Consider the following 27167-nt stretch of genomic DNA (forward strand, 5'->3'; position numbering starts at 1 on the left):
ATTTTCTTACAGCTTTGGGCTCTATTGAATGTTATGTGTTTTGTGGTATCCTTTTGATTCCCTTTCTGGATTTGAGTGCCCTCCCTCCTCAAACCATTAATAGTAATATCCAGTGGTAAGAGAAAGAAAGCATGGACCTCCAAGTTCTGAGGAACTGTAAAGTCTTGTCAGATTAGGGTTACCAGAGGGTTCAACTGAAGGATAGAAGCAGATTAAGAGCTGGGTTGCTGCCCTGACTTGTATGGCTCGGTTGGGTGTCATCCTTCAAAGTGAAAGGATGCTGGTTCAGTTCCCAGTTGGGGCACATGCCTGAGTTGTGGGTTCAGTCCCCAGCTGGGGTGCTACAGGAGGTGATTGATGTTTCTCACATCATGGTTTCCTTTTCTCCCTTACCCTCTCGGTAAAATTTAAAAAAAACAAAAACTGATGTATTAGTCAAAGGGTCTCAAAGTAGGTAGGGGGTGGCTTGAACCAGAGTTTTGAAGGTGCAAGGAGGGAGGTTAGGGTGAATCCTCAGGTTTTGGAAGAAGATAAGGGTGTGTGTTACCACTGCAACAGTACTAGACTAATACAGGGGTTCAATCCATTGTGCCAGTTTTTTTCCCAGCACAAAAAATTCAAGAGCCAATGAACTGGAGCCAAGTGGGAGAGTCCGCCTCCAAGGGATTAAACACTCCTCTCGCCAGTCGAACTGGCCCCATTCCTTTCATTAATTGGTCGAGAATCACAATCCATCGAGGAAGCGCAGTGTTGGAGCCAATTGACGTGGCGTTACCAGACGTGTTGCATCCCTGAGGCGGGAGCCAGGCCAAAACGAATTTCCTGATTGGCTCTGGCCCGCGAGTTGCTGGGGAGAGGCACTGGGAGGCGGGCGGAAGTCCCTAGGGCAGGCGCTGATTGGCTGAGGTTAGAGCACCTCTTCTTCCGATGATTCGGCTCTTCTCGGCTCGGTCTCAGTGAAGCGTCTGCAGCCGTCGTTTGAGTCGTCGCTGTTGCTGCCCACTCGCGGGTCAGGAATCAACGTCTCCTGCCCGCCCACCGCACGGGTGCAGCTGGGAGGAAGTGAGAGGGAGGCTGCCTGCGGGTTTGTTGCTGCTGCTCGCCACCCGCCGGGGAGAGCCGAGACCCAGTCCAGTCGGTCGCCTGCCACCCCTTGTAGCCGTTACTCGCGGGCCGCCACAGCCGCCGGCCGGGAGAGGCGCGCGCCATGGCCTCGGGAGCTGAGTGAGTGCGTGTGTGTGTGCGCGAGACCCCCCCGCTTGCTGTGGGTGCGCGCACCCGAGGGCCCTTGGGCGCTGGGTAGGCCCGGCCGGGTTTGTCAGTGGAAGCGTCTAAGAGGTGGAGACCAAGAAAAAGGGAGACTTTGGAAAGAGAGGAAGGGGGCGAAGGAGGGGCTGTGCCCGGGCTCCGCAGGTTTACGCACCCGCGCGCCCCCTAGGCGAGGTTTGCGTTGGGCCTGGGTCCGGGCCTGGGCCAGATCATGCTGTGTCATGCAGGCCCCGGCCGGCCTGATTGGCTTCCTTGGAACCGCCGTCCGGGCCTGGGAGGTCTGCCGGCCCACACTGCCGGTGCGAAGCCCTGGGGCCTCGGAGAAGCCCCTTGCGATTAGGCCTACCACCCGCTGAACGCTTTTGGTTCCCGGAGAGCAGGCCCCAAAGCCCTAACCGGGCCCGGTGGGCGTGGACTGTGGGCCACGTGAAGGCCTTCGGAGACTGGAGACGCAGGGAGAGGCCGGAACCTGGGAAGGCCGGGCAGCGAGCTCAGGGAAGCTTACCACGGGCCTTTTGGAGCCCGGTCTACTGGGTCCGGGGTTAGCATCCTAGGCCACCTGAGTAGTGAGGGAGAGAGTGAGCTCAGCTTTTCGCTTCTGACCTTCCTACTTGAGGTCGGTTGTTACTTATGAGAAAGCTTTAGTCAATTTTTCTTGATGAAATAGGCGAAGGGAGAAAGACAGTTTTTTCATTTCTCTGCTATTTTAGGTGTTTGCTGTATCGTTCGAATCTAAGTTCCTATTTTCTGGGCCTTAATGGATTTCAGCCCTCGTGGTGTGAAGGCTAGAGTTGCCCAAACTCTAACTCATACAGATTTTTACCCCCCAAGCTGGCTATGGTTAAATCCTGGGCGAGGCCTCTACCCCTGAGAAAAGCATCAGATAAAACCTGACCACCTCTTGTCTACTGGGTTTATAATCAAGAGCTTTACATAATGGGAAAAGAAAAGACACAGTCAACCTCTGAAAACTCTTCTATGCAAATCACCTTCCTGACATAAAGAGATTTTTTTTTTGGTGTGTTCCTTTTTTTTTTCAAATTTCTCAATCGAGATGGAGTACCATATTTTGCGGTGTGTAATGTGCACTCTTTTGTCCAATTTTTTGAGGGAAAACTAAGGATGCGCGTTATATATGAGTAGTACATGAAATACCTTGTATCTGTTCCTGTGTTTTGTAATTATTTGTTAAGTAAAGTTGTTTAATGTACCATATATTGAAAAGTAAATGCTAAAATTCCTTTATACAAAAACAAGTATCTAAATATAAATAAATTAAAATAGAATTTAAAAAACTTCCCCCGAAAGTTTGCATGTACATTATAGAAGGCAAAATATGGTATCATTCAGTTGCCTATTTATTTTTTATTTTATTTTATTTTTAATTTATTTTTTTATTTAGTTATTTTTCAAGTACAGTTTTTTTGTCTATTTCTCCCATCCCAGCCCCCTCCCCCAGTTGCCTATTTAAAAGGAACACTTATTAATACTTAAAATATTCCTTTAGGTTATTCAGTCAGTTTTTTGTTTTCAAGACTAAAAATAAAGACCCAAAACTCTTAAAATCTGGCATCATAGATTGTTTCTAACTTCTATGTCATCCTGATGACTCTTGCCTGAATTCCTTCCAAGTTCCCTTGTAGCCCATTCGGGTTCTGGAAAGGGTCTGATTCACATAAAAGAGAATGTAAGGTGTCCCCAAAGAGCTTCCAGGACCACTCTTGGGTCATGATGAGGCTGAATTCTCTCCTTTAGAGGTTCCTTTGATCTCAGTAGAAGGATGTGGCATTGAAGGTCTTTATCTTAAGGGAGGAGCATACCACTCATTCCCAGTGCTAGGGTCAGGAAGGGTAGGCAGATTGGAAGTTTTCTTCGACTGCATCTTTAGAGTTAAAATACAAAGTATGATGGTTAGAAGCATCAGCCATTTCACTTTTTTTCCAGCCCTAATCCTGCAGGTCAAGCAGGAAGATGGGCAGCCTTTGGGCAGTATTTTGAGGTGTGAGGGAGAGGAAGAATTGATGGGTTTCAGTTGCCCTTAGCGGTCACATTGACCATGATTGCTTTCCAGGGTTGGGAAGCCCTGGGAAGATTTGTCTACGCTGAAGCATTATGCCCAAAGTGCCGCACTTCTGGGTTGGGGGAGCAAGTTTAAGCCTAGGAAATTCCATTCTTGGAAACTAGTTTAAAGGTGATGATTAATCACCTTTAAGTGAGTGTCGACCTATGTGACTGTCAGCAGAAAGTTTACAGTTTCATTGGATGAATGGGATTTGTTGTTTTTGTTTTTTTGGTGTGTCAGGACCAAAAGATATAAAAATCCCATAACTTCACAGGTATTCTCTAGAGCATAGGCATCTCTTTTTCTTGCAAGTTGTGAAGATATTTTCTAAGAGGAATACTATTTTGTCTTGTTTTGCTAACCAGTGTAGCCCTGGATCTCATTACAGTATGTAGCATGTTTATATGTGTGTGTGTGTACATATACATACACACATATAGTTGTTATTAATTTGTTGAATGAAGAAATAATTCATGAAGATCTTTTTTTTAATTTTTTGCTTTCTCCATTGTCTAGCCTCCCTAGGTTAATGCACATGTTTTCCTGAGCCTTACTGAGAGGAGTAGTTCTTCAAAGGGAGAGCCCACTGAGTTTAGTTAGTGGAAGGCTGGAAATAAGCTAGGTAAGAAATTAGTGTCAGGTAAATAATCTTAACTTCTAGGAAGTAATTGAAATTGGACAGTTTAAATCAAGTTTAGACTCAGGCAATCTTAATTTGGGTGAGAAGGACTTTGAACAAGTTCATGCAGTTGTATGGCTTTACAGAAATCACCTTTTGAGCTTAAACCTCTTTCTGAAGGTTCTAGATCTGTTAGTTTTGTTTTTTGTTATTTTTTCCGCCCTCAAATATGATGGTCGTTATGTTCGGCATTCCTGTGATATATAGAAAATTCTCACATCAGGTTTAGCCAGTAAAAGAGAGTAGAGCTAATTTTACTTCATTGTCCCCAGCCTTGCTTGATGGGTCTTGGGGTGTCCCTGAGCCCTACGATAAGTTGTCTTGCCAACTTTGTTTTGGCAGGAAGCTTAGCAAAGGAAGGGCTTGTGCTTTGTTCTATAGTAATTAATTATAGTGACCATTAATACCATGTTCCAGGCATTGTGTTGAACACTTTGCATTCATTATCTTACTTAGGACAGAAATCCTGAGGTAAGTACTACTATGTCCCCATTTTACAGATTAGAACATCAACTTCTAGAGAGATTAAATAACTTGTCCAAGATCGCAGTTAAGTAATGACAGGGTTGGGATTCAGACCCAGCAGGTCTGATGGCTGAGCACCTTCTCTTAATCACTGTTCTATCCTAAGACTAATTTCATTTCTTTAATTGTACTTAGTCCTTAGTCTCTACTTTTATTTAATCTTTTTAGACCATAGTTTTCTGACCTTTGAACTTAATAACTAGGATAGTAGTGCTCAAAAAACCAAGAGCTACTGGAATGGGAATTGTAGTATGTGCTAGGTGTTACTCCTCGTGACCTTGGCTGAATTTCTTTCATCTGAGCTCTCTGATTTAGGACAGCTTCATCTATTTACTAATTCCTTCCTAAGTGTGAGTTTTAGAAATTGGAGTTCCTGGGACTGGAGTATACGTTGGGACTGACTTCAGTTTTTCTTTCTAGTTCAAAAGGTGATGACTTATCAACAGCCATTCTTAAACAGAAGAATCGTCCCAATCGGTTAATTGTTGATGAAGCCATCAATGAGGACAACAGTGTGGTGTCCTTGTCCCAGGTAAGTTAGGTCCACAGTCTAATCTTTCCTTATTGCACTTAACCTGAGGGCTTTTCCCAGGTTTCTTTTCTCATTTTTCTTGCAGTGACCACAGATAGATGGGGTTTACTGGGAATCCCAACCTCCGGGGCTGCTGCTTACCCCCTGGCCCAGTGACCCAAAGGCCTTAACCTTCTTTCCTCAGCCCAAGATGGATGAGCTCCAGTTGTTCCGAGGTGATACAGTGTTGCTGAAAGGAAAGAAGAGGCGGGAAGCTGTGTGCATTGTACTTTCTGATGACACATGTTCTGATGAGAAGATTCGAATGAATAGAGTTGTTCGGAATAACCTTCGCGTACGCCTAGGGGATGTTATCAGGTGTGTGTGTGGTTCTTGGCCCCTCAGGGATGGGAGGCCAGAGACAGCCTACTTTATAGGCAAGATCCTATGAAGGCCTTGGCAGCTGCAGATATCAGAAGCCCTCCTAACCATGGGAAGACTTATGTATCAGGGTTGTCTTTAGGTTTTGGCTCTGCCTTCCTGGGACTTTAAAATCTGCTTCTTCGTGACCTTTGGGACAAATTGGCATTTCTGTGACTTTATTGATGCCTTTCTTCCCCCGCCCCCCATGAGAGGTATAACTTAATTGCACCCTAGAGTCTGGTTTAGGATGCTATTTGAAGGTGTGTATCTGCCAAATAACCTCACTGCTGTGTTGGATTAATGACTTGTGTTGGGGCTGGAATGAGGTGGGAGTGCGGGTAAGGAAGGGGGGGCTCCTAGCAGGTCTTTTTAAAGATCTAAATTAATCTAGGAGAGAGTCACAGTTTGAGCCAGACCTAGGATAGTTGCAGTCTGAGTGATTTGGGATTTAACTTTAATCAAGAGGCTTTCCCATCTTGGAGTCATCTCTAACTATTGCTACCCAACCAACCACCTGGCCAGGAATTGGACAGGATTGTTCAGGATTCTGATTGTTCTTTATAGATTGTAGGTTTTGTATAGCCTTCCAGATAGTGCTTAATCATTTTTCTCAAGGTGCTCTGACCACCTGACTGAGGTTATTATTTTTTTTTATTTCTATTTTTCTGACCCTTACACTTAATAGACAAAGATCTCCCTTTGTAATATTGGGTCACCAATATTAGCCAGAATGGGTCATCCTTGGATATCTCTCACTGAAGACCCTTATATAGTCTTCTTTGTAGGGGTTCCAGATGTGTGAGTCTTTATTTTGGTTCACTGACGGGGAGTGGGCAGCCCCAGAGCTTCTTCTAATGGCTTCTACTACCCCTCCCTGAGTGTGACCTGCCTTAGTTCTCTTAGTTCTGCTTGACTGTTCCTTTGTCCTCACTCCTACTCTATCCTCCTGCCTCTCTTCACCTAAAGCCATCCCTGCCTTTTCTCTTTCGCTTGCCATCAGCTCTCTGTGCCAGGCCCTTTTGGACACCCAGTGCTTGGGGCTGCAGAGTGGTTGGTAATGTGGCATCTGCTTGTCATTCTCAGCATCCAACCGTGCCCTGATGTGAAGTATGGTAAACGCATCCATGTGCTACCTATCGATGACACGGTGGAAGGCATCACCGGCAACCTTTTTGAGGTATACCTTAAGCCGTACTTCTTGGAAGCTTATCGACCCATCCGGAAAGGTGAGAGATAATTCTAAGGACTGGCCTTAGGATGTTTGTTTATAGGGATACTTGGGGGTGAACTTTGAAACATCTATCTCATATATGTAATACATGTCTACTCTCTCCTTCCCCTTGACCCCTCCCACACCCTCCTTACTCTATTCTCATTCCCTGCTTCAGGAGAATAAGCTATCTTAAATCCCTGAAGGAGAGGAAGTGGGCCATTTTGGCTGTGTCACAGTCCAAAGTGTATTAATATTCAGCACAGCTCTACCTTTAGTGGTTGTTTTAAAAGTAGGGTTGCCTATACCTCAGAAGTCAAAACCTATGGACTTCTGGCACATCAGGTTGTTCATTGTTCTCTTGAGAGCCAGAGGGACCTTTTACAGGTTAGCTTTCTGCTCTTGACTGATGCTTAACTGGATTCTGGGGGTAAGAAGGGAAAAAGGCAATATCTAGTGAACTTGTACTGTAGACCCCAGGTTCTGATGAATGATTACTTTTGTAGCTGACACCTCTAACAGCCCTTCTGCTGATTGCTCTCATAGGAGACATTTTCCTTGTCCGGGGTGGAATGCGTGCTGTGGAGTTCAAAGTAGTGGAGACAGATCCCAGCCCTTACTGCATTGTTGCTCCAGACACAGTGATCCACTGTGAAGGGGAACCTATCAAGCGAGAGGTGAGTTCTCTCTCTGATCCCAATACTTGACTACAGGTTACTCAGTAGTACAGTCATATGGGAGCTGTCAAGATGGTGTGCTCTTTGGAACTGAGCTTCCTTTAAGTATCTGATACCAGTAATTTATAAAATCTAGATTGAATCAAAAGGATCTAAGTGGTTGGACTGACTTTTGGAGAGGTGATGCTGATGATGAGGCTGTAATGCTCATTTACCAGAATTTCCAGCTTCAGGTCTTAGGGAGCCCTTCCCAGTAAGACTAAGGACAGTGTGAGAGGAAAAGCTGTGCTAGCCATCCGGCCTTGGGACTTTGAATTGTTCTTTGAGGCATGGTCCCCTTGAAGGAGAGACTCCTAATATAGCAGATTTTTCCACACCAGATTGTGAAAGGATTTGAAGAAACTCGTCTTTTGCTAATACTAGTATTCCTGTCTTCTCCTTTTCTTTGTCTCCTCCATATTCAGGATGAGGAAGAGTCCTTGAATGAAGTAGGCTATGATGACATTGGTGGCTGCAGGAAACAGCTAGCTCAGATAAAAGAGATGGTGGAGCTGCCCCTGAGACATCCTGCCCTATTTAAGGCAATTGGTGTGAAGGTGAGCACCTTTAGGCTGTGTGGAATGTAGTCTAGGGTGGTGATTAACAACTACTTCATGCCTGATCCTGGGACCTGTTTTCATATATGTGTCATTATTGTTTGAGTTTATAGAGGGCTCTAAGTTTATTAAAAGCTACTGGTTTAGAACAGAATGGGCCATTGAAGTTCTCCGTTGCATTTACATGCATTTTATTAATAACCCTTGAAAAATTTAAAGCCATTCTTATGGACTCTATAAAAACAAATCTCATCATAGTTTGCCAGCCTGTCTAAAAGAGTGCTGCCCTATAGAAGTAGAAATTAAGGGAATATGCACAGTGTTAAGGGTCCTGAGTCTAAAACATTTGAGAACTGCTAATCTAGAATGTAACTTGCCAACCTTTTTCATGTCATGGGATCTTCACTAAGATGAAATTATTGCCCTCCCCCTAGTATGCACCACATAAATAAGTATCTTCTATGTGGGCATATCCCATGTACTGCCTGTGGAAGCCCACAGAAAAGACAGCTTCAAAGAGGAAAACTTGTCATTGGTGGTAAGGAAAAGCATTCTAATATGATAATAAATCCTGAAGAGTTATGATCACTGAAGTGAATGAATCTCTGGCAACACTCTCTTAAAATGACTAAGGTGGTCCTTGGCCCTTGGTGTGTCTAAAGTCAAGCTTTTGGCCTAATGGCTTCTTCTTTTTCCCTAATGCCAGGATCTTCAGACTCACACTAGCTTCTTAGGTGGTTTCTCTGCCCTCAGTCTCCTTTGTAAATTATAATCATCAATGTCAGCCTTCTGGCAGTCTTTTCTCTGCTGAAAAGAGTAGCGAGTGTGGCCTGAAGTAAACTATCTTCCTAACAGCTACAGCTGAGGGCTCATTCGAGGGCTCATTCTTACTATAGTGTCAGGGTTGAGCTGTGATTTTCACCCTTTCTAGATAGAGCCCTACTCAAGCCATTTTAGGGTGGATGGGGTTGGGAGAAGGTGTGAGTCTGAACCTAATCATTCACTCTGTACTGGTCCTCAGCCTCCTCGAGGAATCCTGCTCTATGGACCTCCTGGGACTGGGAAGACCCTGATCGCTCGAGCTGTGGCAAATGAGACTGGAGCCTTCTTCTTTTTGATCAATGGTAGGAGACTTAGCTCACCTTGTGTTTGGCTGGACCCAGTTCTGAACTGAGCATGACCCAGTCTCAGCTGGATAAATCATGGACACATCATTTGCAGGCATGCCTTGTGTACAGCATCTTTTTTCCCCCTGGGATATATTATAGAGAAATAAGTAACAAGGGGAAGATACTCTACTCTTGTGTCCCCGATCTATCCCCTCTTTGAGAAAGATTATAAAAAGGCTGAAAACATTTAGGGGGAGTAAGTTAGGATGGAAAACCAAAAAGTCTATGCTTATGTATTGTAGATGGTTTGGGGGGTGGTCAACTGGCAGTTTTAGAATGATTTTTAGCCCTGGCTGGTGTGGTTCGGCGGATTGAGTGCCAGCCGATGAATCAAAGGGTTACACATCCTTGGGTTGCAGGCCAGGTCCCCAGTAGGGGGTGTGTGACAGGCAACCACACATTAATATTTCTCTTCCTCTCTTTCTCCCTTTCCCTCTGTAAAAATAAATAAATATTTTTTAAAAGAAGCTATATAGACTTTTAAAAAAGAATGATATTTAGCTGTTAGAGATGCAACTAGTATGCTGCTTCTCTCACTTTGGCCAGGGGTCCCAGAGCCTCTTCTGTCATCCTTATACTTTTTGCTCAACTGTGAGTTAAATACTGAGTCCCTTGGCTTCTCTCTAGCCTGGTCTAGTGGCTCTCGGGATAGTGGCTAATAGAGGTTGTGAAAAGGTATGCTGAGGTTACCTTCCTTCTTCTCACCTAGGACCTGTCTCTGAGCTGGGCAAACAAAATACCTGATTACTTTTAGGAATGAGGAAGGATGTAGTTTTGTCATTGCCTCTCTCCTGTATCCTTTCAGGTCCCGAGATCATGAGCAAATTGGCTGGCGAGTCTGAGAGCAACCTTCGTAAAGCCTTTGAAGAGGCTGAGAAGAATGCTCCTGCTATCATCTTCATCGATGAGCTGGATGCTATTGCTCCCAAAAGAGAGAAAGTAGGACCTTAACCCAAGGGATTAGTGGGGGGTTGAAAGGTCCTGACTTCACCTCTTACCAGATGTCCTGTCCTGACAGACCCATGGGGAGGTGGAACGGCGTATTGTATCACAGTTGTTGACCCTTATGGATGGCCTAAAGCAGAGAGCACATGTGATTGTCATGGCAGCAACCAACAGACCCAACAGCATTGACCCAGCCCTACGGCGATTTGGTAAGGACCACACATTTCTTTATACCCTGTCCTTGCTCCTAGGGAGATTATAACTCTGCTGGGTTTAATGTCTTTCATCCCACACCTGTCCTTCATCTCAATCATCTAATCCTGTGCATTTCATGAAATGTTTTGTGCTGATAGGGCCTAAAGGTCCTTTCCCTTTTCCCTTTTCCCTTTTCCCTTTTCCCTTTTCCCTAGGGGTCAGGTCTTGTCTAGGGTGACCAGCCCCTGAGGCTGAGGGGTTTCCCAGGACATGGAACTTCAAGCGCTAACATCAAAACAGTCCTGGGCAGACTGTGATGGTTAGTCACATTAGGCCTATCCCTTCTTCCCTCTGGACCAGGAATGAACCCTGTCTGTGTTCACACACTGTTTCATAGGTCGCTTTGACAGGGAAGTAGATATTGGAATCCCTGATGCTACAGGACGCTTGGAAATTCTTCAGATCCATACCAAGAACATGAAGCTGGCAGATGATGTGGACCTGGAACAGGTGGAGTAGTAGTTATGAAGGCTGGTCAGGGGTTTTAGAGTATCTATTTCCAGGCAGTTGAAGGGAACTGGCTAGTAATATAAACTTAAGATGGGAGGAGATTGATTTTGATTCCTGGGCAGGGAAGAAGAAATTATTTGAGATTGAAGCCAGGAAACTGGAGTTAGCGTGTTTCTTGGTTGACACTATATTAAAGTAAACTAGAATTTTAAAAGGAGCTTTATTTCCAGGCCACCAGTCCAGGCTTGAATACATAAAATCTAGCAAGTGAAAGAACTGCTAGTGTGTATTCAGGCAAGTGGGAGAACCCAGAGATAGAAGTTGGGGAAAGGGGCCAGGATTCTATTGTCTTTGACCTCTTAAGGCAGCTAGGTTTTAGAGACAAGATAGTAAGTAGATCTTCTCTCTGCAGGTAGCGAATGAGACTCATGGGCATGTGGGCGCTGACTTAGCAGCCTTGTGCTCAGAGGCCGCTCTGCAAGCCATCCGCAAGAAGATGGACCTTATTGACCTAGAGGATGAAACCATTGATGCGGAGGTCATGAACTCCCTGGCAGTTACTATGGATGACTTCCGGGTAAAGACTGTGCTCCCATTTAAGGTCCATACATACGCACTTTGATGCCTTCCCTGGCAATTCTTATCCCAAGTTTTTCTTCCCTTTTCAGTGGGCCCTGAGCCAGAGCAACCCATCAGCACTGCGGGAAACTGTGGTGGAGGTGCCACAGGTAACCTGGGAGGACATCGGGGGCCTAGAAGATGTCAAGCGTGAACTTCAGGAACTGGTCCAGGTAGGGTAGCTTGGTTCAGGGTGAGTCACTGCTTCAGTACTTTGTAATTGAGCTGGTTAGTCTTGGGGCATTGGTACATTCATTGCAGGAATTGTGAGAAAATAAGTCAGGATCCTGCTATTCTTGTGTTTGAGGCACCAAAGGAGCCTGGATCTTACACCATGGGGTTGGAGGGCAGGCAGGCTTCTGTTTGGTTAGGTTTCTTTAACTGTATGGGGTATCCCTGAACCCTCTTCCTTTTTCTTCAAGTATCCTGTGGAGCACCCAGACAAATTCCTCAAGTTTGGCATGACACCCTCCAAAGGAGTACTGTTCTATGGACCTCCTGGCTGTGGGAAAACCTTGCTGGCTAAAGCCATTGCCAATGAATGCCAGGCCAACTTCATCTCCATCAAGGGTCCTGAGCTGCTCACCATGTGGTTTGGGGAGTCTGAGGCCAATGTCAGAGAAATCTTTGACAAGGTGAGTTACAAACAGCTGGGCTGTCTATTCACTTGCTTGTAAGCAAGGTAGAGGTAGAAGCTGTTTCTTTGGGAGAGTTAAAAACATATCATCTGGAAGCTCAATTGGGGTAGTGAATGTCACTTTTATTTTCCTTCTCAGGTAGGCCAGAGATACCCAGTTGTACTAATGCTTGAGTCCATCTGTCCCTCCCACAGGCTCGCCAAGCTGCCCCCTGTGTACTGTTCTTTGATGAGCTGGATTCAATTGCCAAGGCCCGTGGTGGTAACATTGGAGATGGTGGTGGGGCTGCTGACCGAGTTATCAATCAGATCCTGACAGAAATGGATGGCATGTCCACAAAAAAGAATGTGTTTATTATTGGCGCTACCAACCGGCCTGATATCATTGATCCTGCCATTCTGCGACCTGGCCGCCTTGATCAACTCATCTACATCCCACTTCCCGATGAAAAGTCCCGTGTTGCCATCCTCAAGGCCAACCTGCGCAAGTCCCCAGTTGCCAAGGCAGGTGCAAGGTCACGGGCTATGGGGACTTCTGTGAGTCCTCAGACTAGTGTAGAGTTCTGTTTGGTCCCCAGACAAGATTTCACTGGGGATTAGGGTTGTAAACAGAAGATGGAAGGTTTCAGGACAGTCCTTGAGGGCAATTGTTTTAGGATAACCTAGAATGGGGAATAAAACAGTGGTGAAAGGTGGGACAAATTGGAATTGGGAGTACCTAAGTGGCTCAGAGATTGTGTTTGTGTATCATGGGAGGAGAGACTAAATGCTAAGATAATCTGTAACTTTCAGGATGTGGATTTGGAGTTCCTGGCTAAGATGACTAATGGCTTCTCTGGAGCTGACCTGACGGAGATTTGCCAACGAGCCTGTAAACTGGCCATTCGTGAATCTATTGAGAGTGAGATTAGGCGAGACCGTGAGAGGCAGACCAACCCATCAGCCATGGTGAGTCTGCATCCATTCCTCAGATGTGCAAGTTGTTGGGAGCAAGGGGACAGTCGCCACCATGCCATAGAAGAATATGAGGTTTTGGTAAAATCATTTGACTGAGGTATTTAGTGGGGCATCAAAGAGAAAGAAGCAACTGAGGTTACCACCTTTGGTCTAGAATTATAAAGGCTGAGAAGAGATGGGCAGGCTGTATGCTCAGTATGAAATAAGCTCCATGAGGGAAATCAAAGTATGATCGTGCAGATAAGCAAATAGAGCACAGTTGAGAACCTAGAATCCATGGACCTATCTATAAGGATGTCCCATGGGACTCCTGAGATTAAATGCAAATTTTGATGTGTGAGTGAAAGTTCCATAAAGACGGGCATTCCATATCATCTTGCTTGTTTCCCACTGTGTCGTGGCACCATGTTGGATGGATGGATGAATGGATAGCTTTCTCTCCTTTTTGGAGGGGGATCTGTGACATCCCTCCTGTTTCCCACAAAAGCTTAAAAACTACTGATAAACTTATCCTAGGGAGCAATCTCATAAGTCACAGCAGGAGTGGCTTCTGAGTGGAAATTATAGGGTTTAAGCTGGACTATTGAAGGAAGAGTATAATTTGGATTAAAAAAACAAGCAGCCCGAATAACCTGCTGTGAAGTTACAGAAATTGATAAAACCTGGGTATATATAAGAGGGTATGTGCTACAGAAAGTGAGGCCATGACCTGGCTGGGTAGCTCAAGTTTGTTAGAGCATCCTCCTGAAATGCCAAGGTTGTGGGTTCAGTCCATGGTCAGGGTACCTACAAGAATCAACCAATGAATGCATAAATAAATGGAACAAATCGATGTTTCTCTCTCTAAAATCAAAATTTTTTAAAGTGAGGCCACTAGGTAAAGTGTAATTAGTTCAGATGTGGTAAACACTAGTAATTGATATTTTCATTTTAAAATTTAGATTTACTGAAGCATAATTTATACATATTAAAAATTCATTCATTTTAGGTACACTGTTTATATAAGTTCTATAACTACCACCATAGTAAAGAGATAGAAATTTGTGTTATCCCCAAAGTTCTCTTTGGCCACTTCAGTCAATTTCTTTTTTTTTAACCACCCTAAACTCCTGACAGCCCCAATGTGATTTTTTTTCCATACAGTTTTGCATTTTTCAGAATGCACTGACTGGTTTTTAAGCAGGTCAGTGACTTGGGTTGTATTGGAGAGAGGGAGACCAATTGCCTACTGTAATAATGAGGATTGGAAAGTCCAGGGAAGAAATCCAGGCTGGGCTTAACTATCTATCCCTGGTGGTTTGTGTTTATCAATCCTACAGGAGGTAGAAGAGGATGATCCAGTGCCCGAAATCCGCCGAGATCACTTTGAGGAAGCCATGCGTTTTGCTCGTCGTTCTGTCAGTGACAATGACATTCGAAAATATGAAATGTTTGCTCAGACCCTTCAGCAGAGTCGGGGCTTTGGCAGTTTCAGGTAACTAGGCTACAGTAGAGAATGCTTAAATTGTCTTGGGAAACTATACAGCCAAGGCAGTGGGAGTCCTAAGGAGGCTAGTGGGGTAGTTGTGAAAATCCCATATAGGCCCTGTCCTAACCTTTATTTTATGTTCTGTTTCTTGTGCACACAGATTCCCTTCAGGAAATCAGGGTGGAGCTGGCCCCAGTCAGGGCAGTGGAGGCGGCACAGGTGGCAGTGTATACACAGAGGACAATGATGATGACCTGTATGGCTAAGTGGTGATGGCCAGTGTGCTGTGAGCTGGCCTGGCTGGACCTTGTTCCCTGAGGGTGGGGGCGCTTGCCCAGGAGGGACCAGGGGTGCGCCCATGGCCTTCTCCATTTCTCAGTCTGAACAGGTCGGCTACACTCAGACTCTGGACAGGGGGTTTCTTGTGAAAACAAAACAAAACAAAAGCGATAAAAATAAAGATTTTCATTTGGGAGGTGGAGAGTGAAATTACCAACAGGGAATTGGACCTTGGGCCTATGTCGTTTCTGTTGTAGTTGGGGGCAGTGCAGGGGTCCTGTGTGGGTGTGAACCACGGCACTACCAACACTCCCCACAGTAAAGCATCTGCACTTCACTCAATGATTCTCAAGACCTCCCTTCTTCCCCCTACCCAACCTGGCCAGGAGGATGAAGGGCCACAGTTGCTGGGTGTTTATATAGAGAGTAGGTTGATCTTATTTTACATGCTTTTGAGTTATTGTTGGAAAACTAATCATAAGGAGTTTCTAAACCAAAAATGACATGTTGTAAAAGAACAATAAATGTTGGATCAAAATGGAGCCAGAGTCCTGGCCCCTGTGCCTGTTTTCTTTTTCTGGGAAGGGCCTTGGACTACCCCTTACTGCTAAAGCATTCTTCCAAATGTGAAGTCTTACAAGATTGCTCTCCTCCCCTCTTGATTAACATTGGTATGATATTACTGCCAAGCCCCATGTCTGCAGTATCTCTGATGGGACTGTGGTGTAGGTAGGGGATAGCCTGGTGGAGTTGTAGATGTGAACAGTGTGGCATCCTTTACCTACATTCAATGTGGATGGTAAGGCTAGAACTGCAGTCTCCTTTCCTGACCAAGGATGAGAATGCATGCTATCCAAATATCTTAGGGTTGGAGAAAGATAGGATCTGTTTGCAGATAGATGTTCTTTTGGTGCATCAAAAAAATTCCAAACTGAATGTTCTGGTTGAAGATCACTTACAATTGTGTCCACCTTTGCATAATTTGTATTATTAAAAAATTGCTTATTCTAGTATTAGGCGTGTTTTTTTTTCCTAAATTAAACATCCCCCTCCTTGCTCTGTTTTTCAGGTGACTGCTTATATAGTTTTGTCCAGCTATAGAGTATCGTCTGCTATTTATAAAATACATCTTATTGATTATACTATTACCATTTGTCCCAATTGTTCCCTCCTTGCCCCTCTGTACTTGGTAATCCCTTCCGTCCAGCACTCCTCCCCCCCCCCCTTAGTTCATGTCCAGGGGTCATGCATGTAAGTTCTTTGGCTTCTTCATTTTCTATACTATTAACACCTGCCTGTATATTTTGTACCTATTAATTATTTATGCTTTGTAATCCCTGCACCTTTTTCCCCATTCTTCCTCTTCCCCTTCCCTGCTGATAACCCTCCAAATGATCTCTGTATCTCTGATTCTGTTCCTGTTCTGTTTGTTTTTTTAGTTGGTAGTTGTGAATTTGTTGTCATTTTAATGTCCAGTTTTAGTCTTTTTCTTAAATAAGTCCCCTTAACATTTCATGTAATAATGACTTGGTGGTGATGTATTCTTTTAGCTTTACCTTGTCAGGGAAGTACTTTAATTTGCCCTTCCATTTCTAAATTTTAGTTTTGCTGGATAGAGTAATCTAGGCTGTAAGTTCTTGCTTTCATGACTTTGAATACTTCTTGCCAGTCCCTTTTTGCCTGCAAAGTTTCTTTTGAGAAATACAGGAACTCACTTATACTTGTAGGTAACTCTCCTTTTCTCATGCTGCTTTTAAGATTCTCTAAATGCTATAGGTTATCATTAACCTTTAGCATTTGAATTATGATATGTCGTAGTGTAGTCCTCTTTGGGTTCAACTTGTTTGAGACTCAATCTGTGCTTCCTGATTTATATGTCTTCACCAAATTAGGGAATTTTCTTTCATTATTTCTTTAAATAATATTTTATTGATTGTGCTGTTACGGTTGCCCCAATTTTTTCTCCTCTTAATTCCCCTCTGCCCTGTAACCCTCCTCCCACCATCATTCCCTCACCACCTTAGTTCATGTCCATGGGTTGTACAAATAAGCTCTTTAGCTTCTCCATTTACCATACTATTCTTAACCTCCCCCAGTCTATTTTGTACCTATTCCCTGTACCTTTCCCCAATTCTCCCTCCCTCTCCCTGCTGATAACCCTCCATGTTAACTCCATTTCTGTAAATCTGTTCCTGTTCTAGTTGTTTGCTTTGTTTTTGTTTTCGGTTGTTGATAGTTACGTTCGTTGTCATTTTACTCTTCATAGTTTTTTTTTTTAAGATTCTATTTATTTTTAGAGGGGAAGAAGAGAGGGAGAGAACTATCAATGTATGGTTGCCTTTCATGTGCCCCCTGCTGGGAACTGGTGTGCAACCCAGGCATGTGCCCTGACTGGGAATTGAACCATGATCATCTGGTTTACAGGCCCACACTCAATCCACTGAGCTACACCAGCCAGGGTATTTTACTGTTCATAGCTTTGATCTTAGATAAATTCCTTTAACATTTCATATAATAAGGGCTTAGTGATGATGAACTCCTTCAACATGACCTTATCTGGGAAGCACTTTATCTGCCCTTCCATTCTAAATGAAAGCTTTGCTGGATAGAGCAATCTTAGTTGTAGGTCTTTGGATTTCGTTACTTGGAATACCTCTTTCCAGCCCCTTCTTGCCTGTAAGGTCTCTTGAGAAATCAGCTGACAGTGTGATGGGAAGTCCTTTGTAGGTGACTGGCCCCTTATCTCTTGCTGCTTCTAGGATTCTCTCCTTCATTTTAATCTTGGCTAATGTAATTATGATGTGCCTTGGTGTGTTCTTCCCCGGGTCTACCTTTGGGACTCTGAGCTTCCTGGACTTCTGGAAGTCTATTTCCTTTGCCAGATTGGGGAACTTCTCCTTTATTATTTGTGGAAATAACTTTTCCACTTGTTGCTCTTCCTCTTCCCCTTCTGCTACCCCTATAATTCGGATATTGAAACTATTAAAGCTGTCCTGGAGGTTCCTAAGACTCTCCTCATTTTTTTGAATTCTTGTTTCTTTATTCTTTTCTGTTTGGTTGTTTCTTTCTTCCTTCTGACCCACTCCACTGATTTGAGTCCCAGTTTTCTTCCCATCACTATTGGTTCCCTATGCATTTTCCTTCACTTCATTGTAGCCTTCATTTTTTCATCTAATTTGCAACCAAAATCAACCAGTTCTGTGAGCATCCTGATCACCAGTGTTTTGAACTGTGCTCTGATAGGTCGGCTGTCTCTTGGTCACTTAAAAGTATTGGCTGTGGGGCTTTGATTTGTTTTTCTGTTTGAGCCATAATTTTTTGGTCAGGTCGCACCTGTTACCTAGTGAGGGGCAGAGCCTTAGGTGTTCACCAGGGCAGGGCAACCAAGTTGCTGGGTTGTAATGCTGTATGTGGGGGTGGGGTCAGAGATGGAACAATGGCGCTTGTTCTGCTCTCTTGGATTTCAGTCCCCTCTGCTGCTTCCCACAAGCAAATTGGGCCCTTCTAGTGCTGGTTCCTGGGTGGGAGGGCTTGTGTGTGTTCTAGGACCCTGTGGGTCTCTCCAATGAACTCTACTGTGAGGCTGGGAGTCTCTCCTGGCACCTTTTCAGTAGGTGCTTTTGGGTTTTATTTCCCGTGGCTGGGGACCTGGGTTGCGCAGTCTGTCTCGCTGCCCGTTTTTGCCTAGTTTATCTGCGCACGACTGTGTGACTGTGGTCAGCCAACCGCCTTTCATGCTCTGCTCATTTCCTCCCTGCCCAGGGTCTGCTAGCCCCACGCTGCCTGTGCTCCTGAGTCTGGCAGCCACTGCCTTTTCCTGCCACGACCCCTCTCCACTGGCCGCTGACTCCACACCTCTTACCAGTCTGGTTGAAGGTGGTTGTCGGACTTCCATACAGTTTTCTGTCTGTTCTCATTCTGTTTTTGTTTCTAAATCTTTGTTGTCCTTAATTTTGGTTGTGCAGGGAGGCACAGTGTTTCCACCTACGCATTCATCTTGGCCACAAGTCTGAGCCACATTTCTTTATCTCCTCAATTTGGCAGCTTCCCTATGTGTGTTTCTGTATATTAGGTAAAGCTGCTTGGACTCTAAGTAGCGTGGCCTGTTGTGGAAAAGGCACCTGTAAGTTGTGTGCGGTGGAGACTTAGTCAGTCACTAGGGTGGGGCAACCCATTTCACCACTTTATGACTGTTTCAGGGGAGGTCTCAAATAGGGGATAGTGCCACTGCCTGGCTTCTGGAGGTTTGCCTGCAGCTGGTTCCATTTCCAGTCATTTCACCCACTTCCCATATGTAACTAGTGCCCAACCAGCTGTTGCTCTGGTGCTGAATCTCAGAGTCGGTGGGTTAGTGTACGTTCTAAGACCATGTGGGTCCTTTAAGCTGAATGTCCTGAAAATGTGGCAGTTTGTTCTGCTGCCCCACCCCACACTGGTTTTTATAGCTAGAAGTTATCTTTCCAGCTCTGGAATCCTGGGCTGTGTGGTCTGTCCTAGAATGCTCACTCCCAAGCTCTCCCTCCCGATTTTTATCCACCACATGTGAATGTGGGACTGCCTGTTCTGCTACCACCTCAGCTTCTCCACGCCCGTCTCTGTCTCCCCACCCCTCCTACCTGGCCAGATGAATGTGGCCTCTTTAAATCCTTGGTGGTTGGACTTTCATACAGTTTGATTTTCTGATAGTTCTGGGTGTTATTTGTTTTGAGGTTTAATTATAATTCTTTCTGTGGTTACACGAGAAGGCAAAACATGTCTATGCCTCCATAGACATAACACGTCATAACATCAACAACTTGACAGAAGTTGAGTATACTCTTAAATAGTTACCATTATATCATTTTGTGCTTCTGGGGTCAGTACCATGATACCTTACCCAAAGGAGTGAATGGTGCAGAGAAATTGTTTTCTGAGTCAAGTTTGTATTAGTTTCCTAGTACTTATACCAGGCTCTCATCTGGTTTAACTGTAGATAATCTTCAAGGACACGATAATTACATTGGCTGCTCTGATTATTCTGGGGCATGTTGATCTCAGGTGCTTAAGTATTTTTATACTTTTTGGATTTGAGTGGGCTTTTTCCATGACACTGTCTTCATCAGATTCTGTCTTTGCTTCTCTTTTTCATCCCCACCATTTAGGTAACCTGATGGCTTAACCTTCAGTCTTCTCACTTTGGTTACCCTCTCTCATCCCTATGGGTTGGCAGCCTCACCTCAGAGCTGAAGACAAGGTCTTTGAGAGAAAGACACATAGTACCTCTGTATCAGGCTATGGGAGCACAACAGAAAGCAAGTGGTATTTTCCCATAGAAGTAGGGATGCTGGTTGATAAGTGATGTTGGAATGATTGCTTTGTTTTCACTGGTATAGGGAACATACTTGGAGCTCTACAGATTTCTTTAGGAAAAACCAAGACCAGACTTAGAGTGAGAGGCCTGGTTCTAGTGCTGGCACTTGAGCTTAAAGCAGTGTGGCTTTGAACAAGTTTACCTCTTTTGTGGCCTCAAGATTTTTAATCTGATAAAGTGATTGACAGTCATTTGTAAAATGTAGGAAGCAGTGAGGGACCGGTTGTCACCTTTCATCTGCAGAAGCCTGCATACTTAAACCAAGAGGCAAGTTGTATCAACAGTCTGTCTTCCCTTACGGCATTCCCAGAAAGAAATTGGAATGTGGTCTTAACTGTAGTTAATCACAGAAGTGATTAACCTATGGGAAGAACCCATAGGTTAAGTGCTATGATTAAAAGATGGGTTTTTATCCCTGGCTGGCATAGCTCAGTGGATTGAGCGTGGACTGTGAACCAAAGGGTTGCAGGTTTGATTCCCAGTCAGGGCACATGCCTGGGTTGCCAGCCAGGTCCCCAGTGGGGCTACCACACATTGATGTTTCTCTCTCTTTCTCCCTTCTCCTCTCTAAAAATAATTTTTTTTAAAAGGCATCTTCCTTAAAAAAAAAAAAATGGGTTTTTAACTTAGAGTATGGTATTAATTACAGAGAACCAACAATATGCCACAGATGGAATAAGTCTGACATCTTAGAATGTAATTGGATCCAAGATAATTGATTCTGCAAGTTGCCCTAAGAATCTGATAGTAACACAATACCCATGAGGAGCACTGGTCTGTTGGTCTGCTGATCATTAATCTGAGTGAACTGTGGCAAACATTAAATGGTTTGTTACTCTTACCCAGTCCTACAATCTCCTGAATCCTGAAAAAGAATATAGGACTTGGACTTTTCATAAAGCCACTCAGAGTTGCATAGACTCATTAAATGTCCCTGTGTCAAGTAGAAATTTAGAATTGCAATATCTTTGAGGCTTGGAGGGTGGGGGTATGGTGGTGGGGGAGGTGGGGAAAAGAAAGTACCTTCAGTTCCACCCTTAGCCAGCAGGTGGTGAGTTTTGGACTGCAGCCCTCAGGTTGGGCCATAAATAAAGCTTTGGGATAGAAAGTGACATTAGTGAGAGGAGGCAGAGGAACAACTTGTATCTTCTGACTATTTTTCCTCAACCAAACAGAGGGAATGTTGTAGGATGGGAAGAGCACTGGATTGGGAGTGTGGGCTTGATCTCACAGAATCTCCCTTTCTTCTCTTTTTAAAGATTTTATTTTTAGAGAGGGGAATGGAGGGAAACATCAGTGTGTAGTTGCCTCTAGCACGCTCCCTACTGGGGACGTGGCCTACAACCCAGCCACGTGCACTGACTGGGAACCAAACCAGCGACCCTTTGGTATGCAGACTGGCATTCAATCCACTGAGCCACACAAGCCAGAGCAGAATCTCACTTTCTTTGAAGGGCTTGAATTGCTATACTATCAGGAAATGTGCACTATCAACAAGGCACAAATTGTTTTTTGGTTTTGTGTGTTAATTTTTTAGAGAGAGGAAGAGGGGGAGAGAGAAGAAAACCTTAATTTGTTCCACTTATTTATGCATTCATTGGTGGTTTTATGCGCCCTGACCAGAGATCAAATTCACAACCTTGGTATATCAGGACAATGCTCTAACCACCTGAGCTACCTGGCACAAATTGTTATGGGGCTACAAGAAGGGGCAAGCAAACAGAATCAGAGGAGGCTCTGGAGGTGGTCTGAGCTGGGCAATAAAGGAAGGTGAGGGAATTGACATGGAAATGCTGAGAACAATTAGCAAAAGGCACAGATGTCAGGAAATACAGAGAATGTCTAAGAAGCATCAGGTTGACTAGCAAGGGAGGCCTGGATTGAATTCAGAGAGGTCAGAAACCACATTGTGAAGAAATTAATATGCCGGGAGTGAATTTTATTCTGAACATATGGGTCCTTGAGGAAGGGGACAGTTTGGACAAGGAAGTGAGTCAGATTTCAGTGCAGAGGATTCATTTTTTTAAAATAAATTTTTATTGATTTTAAAGTTTTTTAAATGGATTTTTCTAGAGAAAGAAAGGGAGACATTGATTTGCTGTTCCACTAATTTATGCATTCATTGGTTGATTCTATTATGTACCCTGACCAGAGACAACCCACAGTCTTGGCATATCTGGACAGTGCTCTAACCACCTAAGCTACCTGGCCAGGGCCACTTTTCTTTTTAATTGTGGCAATAAAACAAAATTTACCTAACAGTTACCAAGTGTAGATAATAGATAATTCATAGATAGATAATTCACTTTTAAAAAAAATAACTTTTCTTTTTCCCTGGCCTGCGCGGCTCAGTTGGGCATTGTGCTGCAAACTGGAAGGTTGTGGGTTCATTTCCTGGTCAGGGCACATGCCTAGACTGTGGATTTGGTTCCTAGTTGGGGCATATAAGAGGCGACCAATTGATGTTTCTCTCCTCCTTTTTTCCCTCCTTTCCCCTCTCTCCAAACCCTCTCTCTCTTCCTCTTTCTCTCAAAGCACTATAAAATGTCCTCAGATTTAATAAAAAGAAACTTCTATTTTTATAGAAGCAGTAATTTACATTGTAAAAATTTAGAAAAATATAAGTAAAATTTAAAAAGTCGATATTCTCAATACAAGATCACCATCTTTAGTTCATATCTTTTGGTCTTTCTGTGCATGACACACAGAACATGTACCTGTACCTGTGATATTTTAAAATCAAAATGAGGTCATTCTGATGTATAACTTTTTATTTTTTAAATATATTTTATTGATTATGCCATTACAGTTGTCCTATTCCCCCCCTTCATTCCCCTCCACCCTGCACACCCCTCCCCCGCCATTCCCCCCCTTTAGTTTATGACCACGTGTCTCAAGTTCTTTAGATTCTATATTTCCCCTACTATTCTTGCCCTCCCCCCTATCTATTTTCTATCTATGGTCTATGCTACTTATTTTCTGTACTTTCTCCCCCCTTCTTCTCCCACTCCCCTGTTGCTAACCCTTCATATGATCTTCATTTCTATGGTTCACTCCTGATCTAGCTGTCCTCTTAATTTGCTTTTGTTTTAGGTGTGGTTGTTGCTAACTGTGAGTTTGCTGTCCTTTCACTGTTCATCTTTTTTATCTTCTTCTTTTTCTTGGATAAGACCCTTTAACATTTCATATAATAATGGCTTGGTGATGATGAACTCCTTGAATTTGATCTTATCTGAGAAGCACTTTATCTGCCCTTCCATTCTAAATGAAAGCTTTGCTGGATAGAGCAATCTTAGTTGTAGGTCTTTGGATTTCATGACTTGGAATACTTCTTTCCAGCCCCTTCTTGCCTGTAAGGTCTCTTTTGAGAAATCAGCTGACAGTCTGATGGGAACTCCTTTGTAGGTGACTGTCCCCTTAGCTCTTGCTGCTTCTAGGATTCTCTCCTTCATTTTCATCTTGGCTAATGTAATGATGATGTGCCTTGGTGTGTTCCTTCTTGGGTCCAACTTCTTTGAGACTCTGAGCTTCCTGGATTTCCTGGAAGTCTATTTCCTTTGCCAGATTGGGGAACTTCTCCTTTATTATTTGTGGAAATAACTTTTCCACTTGTTGCTCTTCCTCTTCCCCTTCTGCTACCCCTATAATTCGGATATTGAAACTATTAATGATGTCCTGGAGGTTCCTCAGCCTCTCCTCATTTTTTTGAATTCTTGTTTCTTCATATTTTTCTGTTTGGTCATTTTTTTCTTCCTTCTGGTCTCCTCCCTTGATTTGAGTCCCAGTTTCCTTTCCATCACTATTGCTTTCCTGTGCATTTCCCTTCATTTCAATTAGTTTAGCCTTCATACGTTCCTCTAATTTGTGACTAAAATCAACCAGTTCTATGAGCATTCTGATCACCAGTGTTTTGAACTGTGCCTCTGATAGGTTGGCAATTTCTTGTTCGCTTAGATTTACCAGCTCTGGGGCTCTGAGTTTTTCCTGAGCCATGTTTTGATCTGTTGACACCTGTTACATATGAGGATAGGAGCCTTAGTTGCTCACCAGTTTGTGATGCTGTATGTGGGGGTGGGGTCAGAGAGGGAGCAATAGCGGTCCCCTCTGCTCCTTCCCGCCCCTGGGGCCTGCCTGGTCTGTCTGTTTGCTCCTTCTCTGGTTTATCTGCTCGCAAATGTGTGACTGCGGTCAGCCTGCCGCCTTGCACCTTCACTGGGTCCGCCTTTCGCTACCCCACACCTGGGATCCGCCCTTGGCTGCCTGTGTACCTGGTTCAGGGGATCTTTTTTGCCCAATCTGCTCTGCTGCTGGCTCCACCCCTCTTACCGGTCTGGGTGAGTGGTTTGTTGTTGTCAGATTCCCATATTGTTCAATTTTCTGTGGTTTGGCTGCATTTTTGTTGCTAAAACTGTTGTTTTTAGAGTTGGTTGTGTGAGAGGGTACAGTGTTTCCACCTACGCCTCCATCTTGGCAGAACCTGTATAATTTTTTAAATGCTAATCTCTTCCTTTGAGAAATTTTCATATAGTCTAATTCTCAAACCATATTCACAGTTTGCCAAGTGACCCAGATATGTCATTCACAACCATTTTCTTAAAGATTTCATTTACTTAATTATAGAGAGAGGGGAAGGGAGGGAGAAAGAGAAGTAGGGAAACATTGACCCGCAACCTGGGCATATACCCTGACTGGGAACTGAACCAGCAGTCTTGGTTTGCAGGCAGCCACTCAATCCACTGAGCCACATCAGCCAGGGCTAAAATTTATTTTTAATTATAGTACTCAAACTTTTAGCTGGGAGCAAAGGCAGGGGGGAAAAGGAACAACTGTAATAGCATAACCAATAAACTACATTAAAAAAAAAACCCTTTTAGGGCACTTGTTGAAGAGTTTGGGTCAGTTGACCTTCAGAGATGTGTAGCCATGTAAAGGGATGGATTAGAAGGAATGGTCTACTAATTTGGTGAGAAATGATAACTGATAGTGATGATGAAGATGGAGAAATGGAAATGGATTTGAAATACACATCATAGCTTTAACTAACAGGATTTGATGATTGATTAGATTGGGGAGTGAGAAGAAGGGAAGATGGGTTTCTGACTATCCTTGGGGTGGGTGTGGTACCCTTCAATAGGAATGGCTAAATTGGAGGAAAAGGTTACAGGGAAAATGAGTAGTAAGTTTCAGACAAGTTGCATATAAGATGATGTCTTGTAGGCTATTGGATATGTGGATCTGAAACCTAGAAATGCTTAAAATCTTACGCATATTTTGCCCTGGCTGGGGTGGCTCAGTGGATTGAGCACTGTGAACCAAAGGGTTGCGGGCTTGATTCCCCACTGGGACAAGTACCTCGGTAGCAGGCCACATGCCTTGGTTGTAGGCCACATCCCCAGTTGTGGGTGCACAAGAAGCAACCACACATTGATGTTTCTTCCTCCCTTCCCCGCACTCTGAAAATAAATAAATAGAATATTTAAAACAAGTTTTTGTCCATGTTTTGAAATGTGGAATGGGTTTAAGAAATTTTATATATGTTTTTAATTTTTTTAATGGTACTGGTAAAATTAGACATCTATTTTGGGGGAGGGGTTAGATTTTCATCTACCATACTCAGAAACCAGCTTAACAATCTAAACATTAATATATATAATTATAAAAGTACCAGAAGAAAATAATTTAGAAGCTATAAGGAAAAATGTTGGAAGATTTCATTACATAAAAATGTTAAACTTTGGTACAATAAAAATCACCTTAAAATTAGAAAATAAGTCACAGAAGGGGAGAAAATATCTGAAAAGTACATAATATGTTGAGTTAATATTTGCAGCATGCAGGATAATGGCTCCCTCAAGATGTTTACGTTCTAATCCCTGGAACCTGTGAATATGTTATTTTACATAGAAAAGGGAATTAAGGCTTTAAATGGAAGTAAGGTTGCTAACCAACTGACTTTAAGATAGGAATAGTATTTTGGATTATCTAGGTGAGCCCAGTGGTTTGTTTTGTTTTTTTTACAAGTGGTTTTTTTTTTTAGACTTTATTTACTTTTTAGAGAGAGGGGGAAAGGAGGGAGAAAGAGAGAGAAGCATCATTGTGCAAGAGATTACATCAATTGGTTGCCTCTCACATGCCCCCCACTGGAGAACCTGGCCTGCAGCCCAGGCATGTACCCTGACTGACTGGGACTTGAACCTGTGATTTGATTCACAGGCCATCACTCAATCCACTGAGTTACACCAGCTAGGGCTACAAGTGTTTTTAAAAGTGGAAGAGGCAAGACTTTTCTAACTTTGAAGATGGAGTAAGCGGGCCAGTAGCCAAGGAATGTCAGCAGCCTCTAGAAGGCAGGAAAGACAAAGAATGACCCTTACCCTGTGCTTACAGAAAAGAATGCAGCCCTGTCAACCTCTTGATTTTATTTTTCTGACAAATATGTGTTATTTTGTGGTAATTTGTTATGGCAGCAGTAGAAAACTAATACCATATCCAACAAATAGGAGGTAAAGGATATGAACAGGCAAATCTAGAAGAAATCCAGATGGCCACTAAACATGGAAAGGCACTTGTTTCTGTAGCCTTGGGAATAAATGGTTGTTTAGCTGACTGAGGGAGAGAAAGAGCTGAGGGCTGAGAAGAAATGGTTGGAAAGATACGTGGAAAACTTGTGGGTCAAGTGGGTGAAGAAGGGGACCATACCCAGGCATACACTGGGTCTGCCTAGACCCAGACCAATTGCACTCATGTGAACAGATGTATTTTTCTTCTGTTCACTTGCCGTGAAGTTTTTCTCAAGGGCAGCACTGGACTGTGCTCCCCTGGCCTTTCAGCCTCACCCTGTAGAAAGGAATGTGTGGACCCAAGACTGATCATCTGTGAGGGGCTTGAAAAGAAATTCAAGCCTGCAGAATCCTGAGTTCTTTAGGAAACTGCCTGATTCTAAGGGAATATAGCTACTGCAGAAGTTAATAGGGAACTGACATTCCCAGTATGCCAGACTCCAAAGAAGAAACAAGTGGGATTTGTCTAGTTCAGCTAGTTTATTAGGGTTTCCTCTGCCTGCTTCTTCAGCCCTCAGGTGCCAGTA

General features: G+C 43.7%; 1 protein-coding gene across 1 annotated transcript; it reads left to right on the top strand.

Annotated features, from left to right (window-relative positions):
• Positions 1–911: 911 nt before the first annotated feature.
• On the top strand, positions 912–15272 carry VCP (valosin containing protein). Its single transcript, XM_037144429.2, has 17 exons — positions 912–1224; positions 4956–5067; positions 5252–5424; positions 6553–6695; positions 7226–7356; positions 7821–7952; positions 8974–9076; positions 9927–10060; positions 10140–10275; positions 10659–10771; positions 11184–11348; positions 11440–11562; positions 11812–12024; positions 12222–12530; positions 12819–12974; positions 14303–14457; positions 14612–15272. Exons 1-17 carry the CDS (start codon positions 1208–1210, stop codon positions 14715–14717), a joined length of 2421 nt encoding a protein of 806 aa, XP_037000324.1. The 5' UTR covers positions 912–1207; the 3' UTR covers positions 14718–15272.
• The last annotated feature ends 11895 nt before the right edge of the window (positions 15273–27167 follow it).

This window comes from Artibeus jamaicensis, unplaced genomic scaffold (genome assembly GCF_021234435.1).
Source record: "Artibeus jamaicensis isolate MK-2021 breed Jamaican fruit bat unplaced genomic scaffold, CSHL_Jam_final scaffold_1964, whole genome shotgun sequence".
In the NCBI taxonomy this organism is placed as follows: Eukaryota; Metazoa; Chordata; class Mammalia; order Chiroptera; family Phyllostomidae; genus Artibeus; species Artibeus jamaicensis.

Coding starts and splice junctions, on each gene's coding strand:
- VCP (XM_037144429.2), top strand. Junction 7,357..7,820: donor GGGAACCTATCAAGCGAGAG/GTGAGTTCTCTC, acceptor CTCCATATTCAG/GATGAGGAAGAGTCCTTGAA. Junction 11,563..11,811: donor AACTTCAGGAACTGGTCCAG/GTAGGGTAGCTT, acceptor TTTTTCTTCAAG/TATCCTGTGGAGCACCCAGA.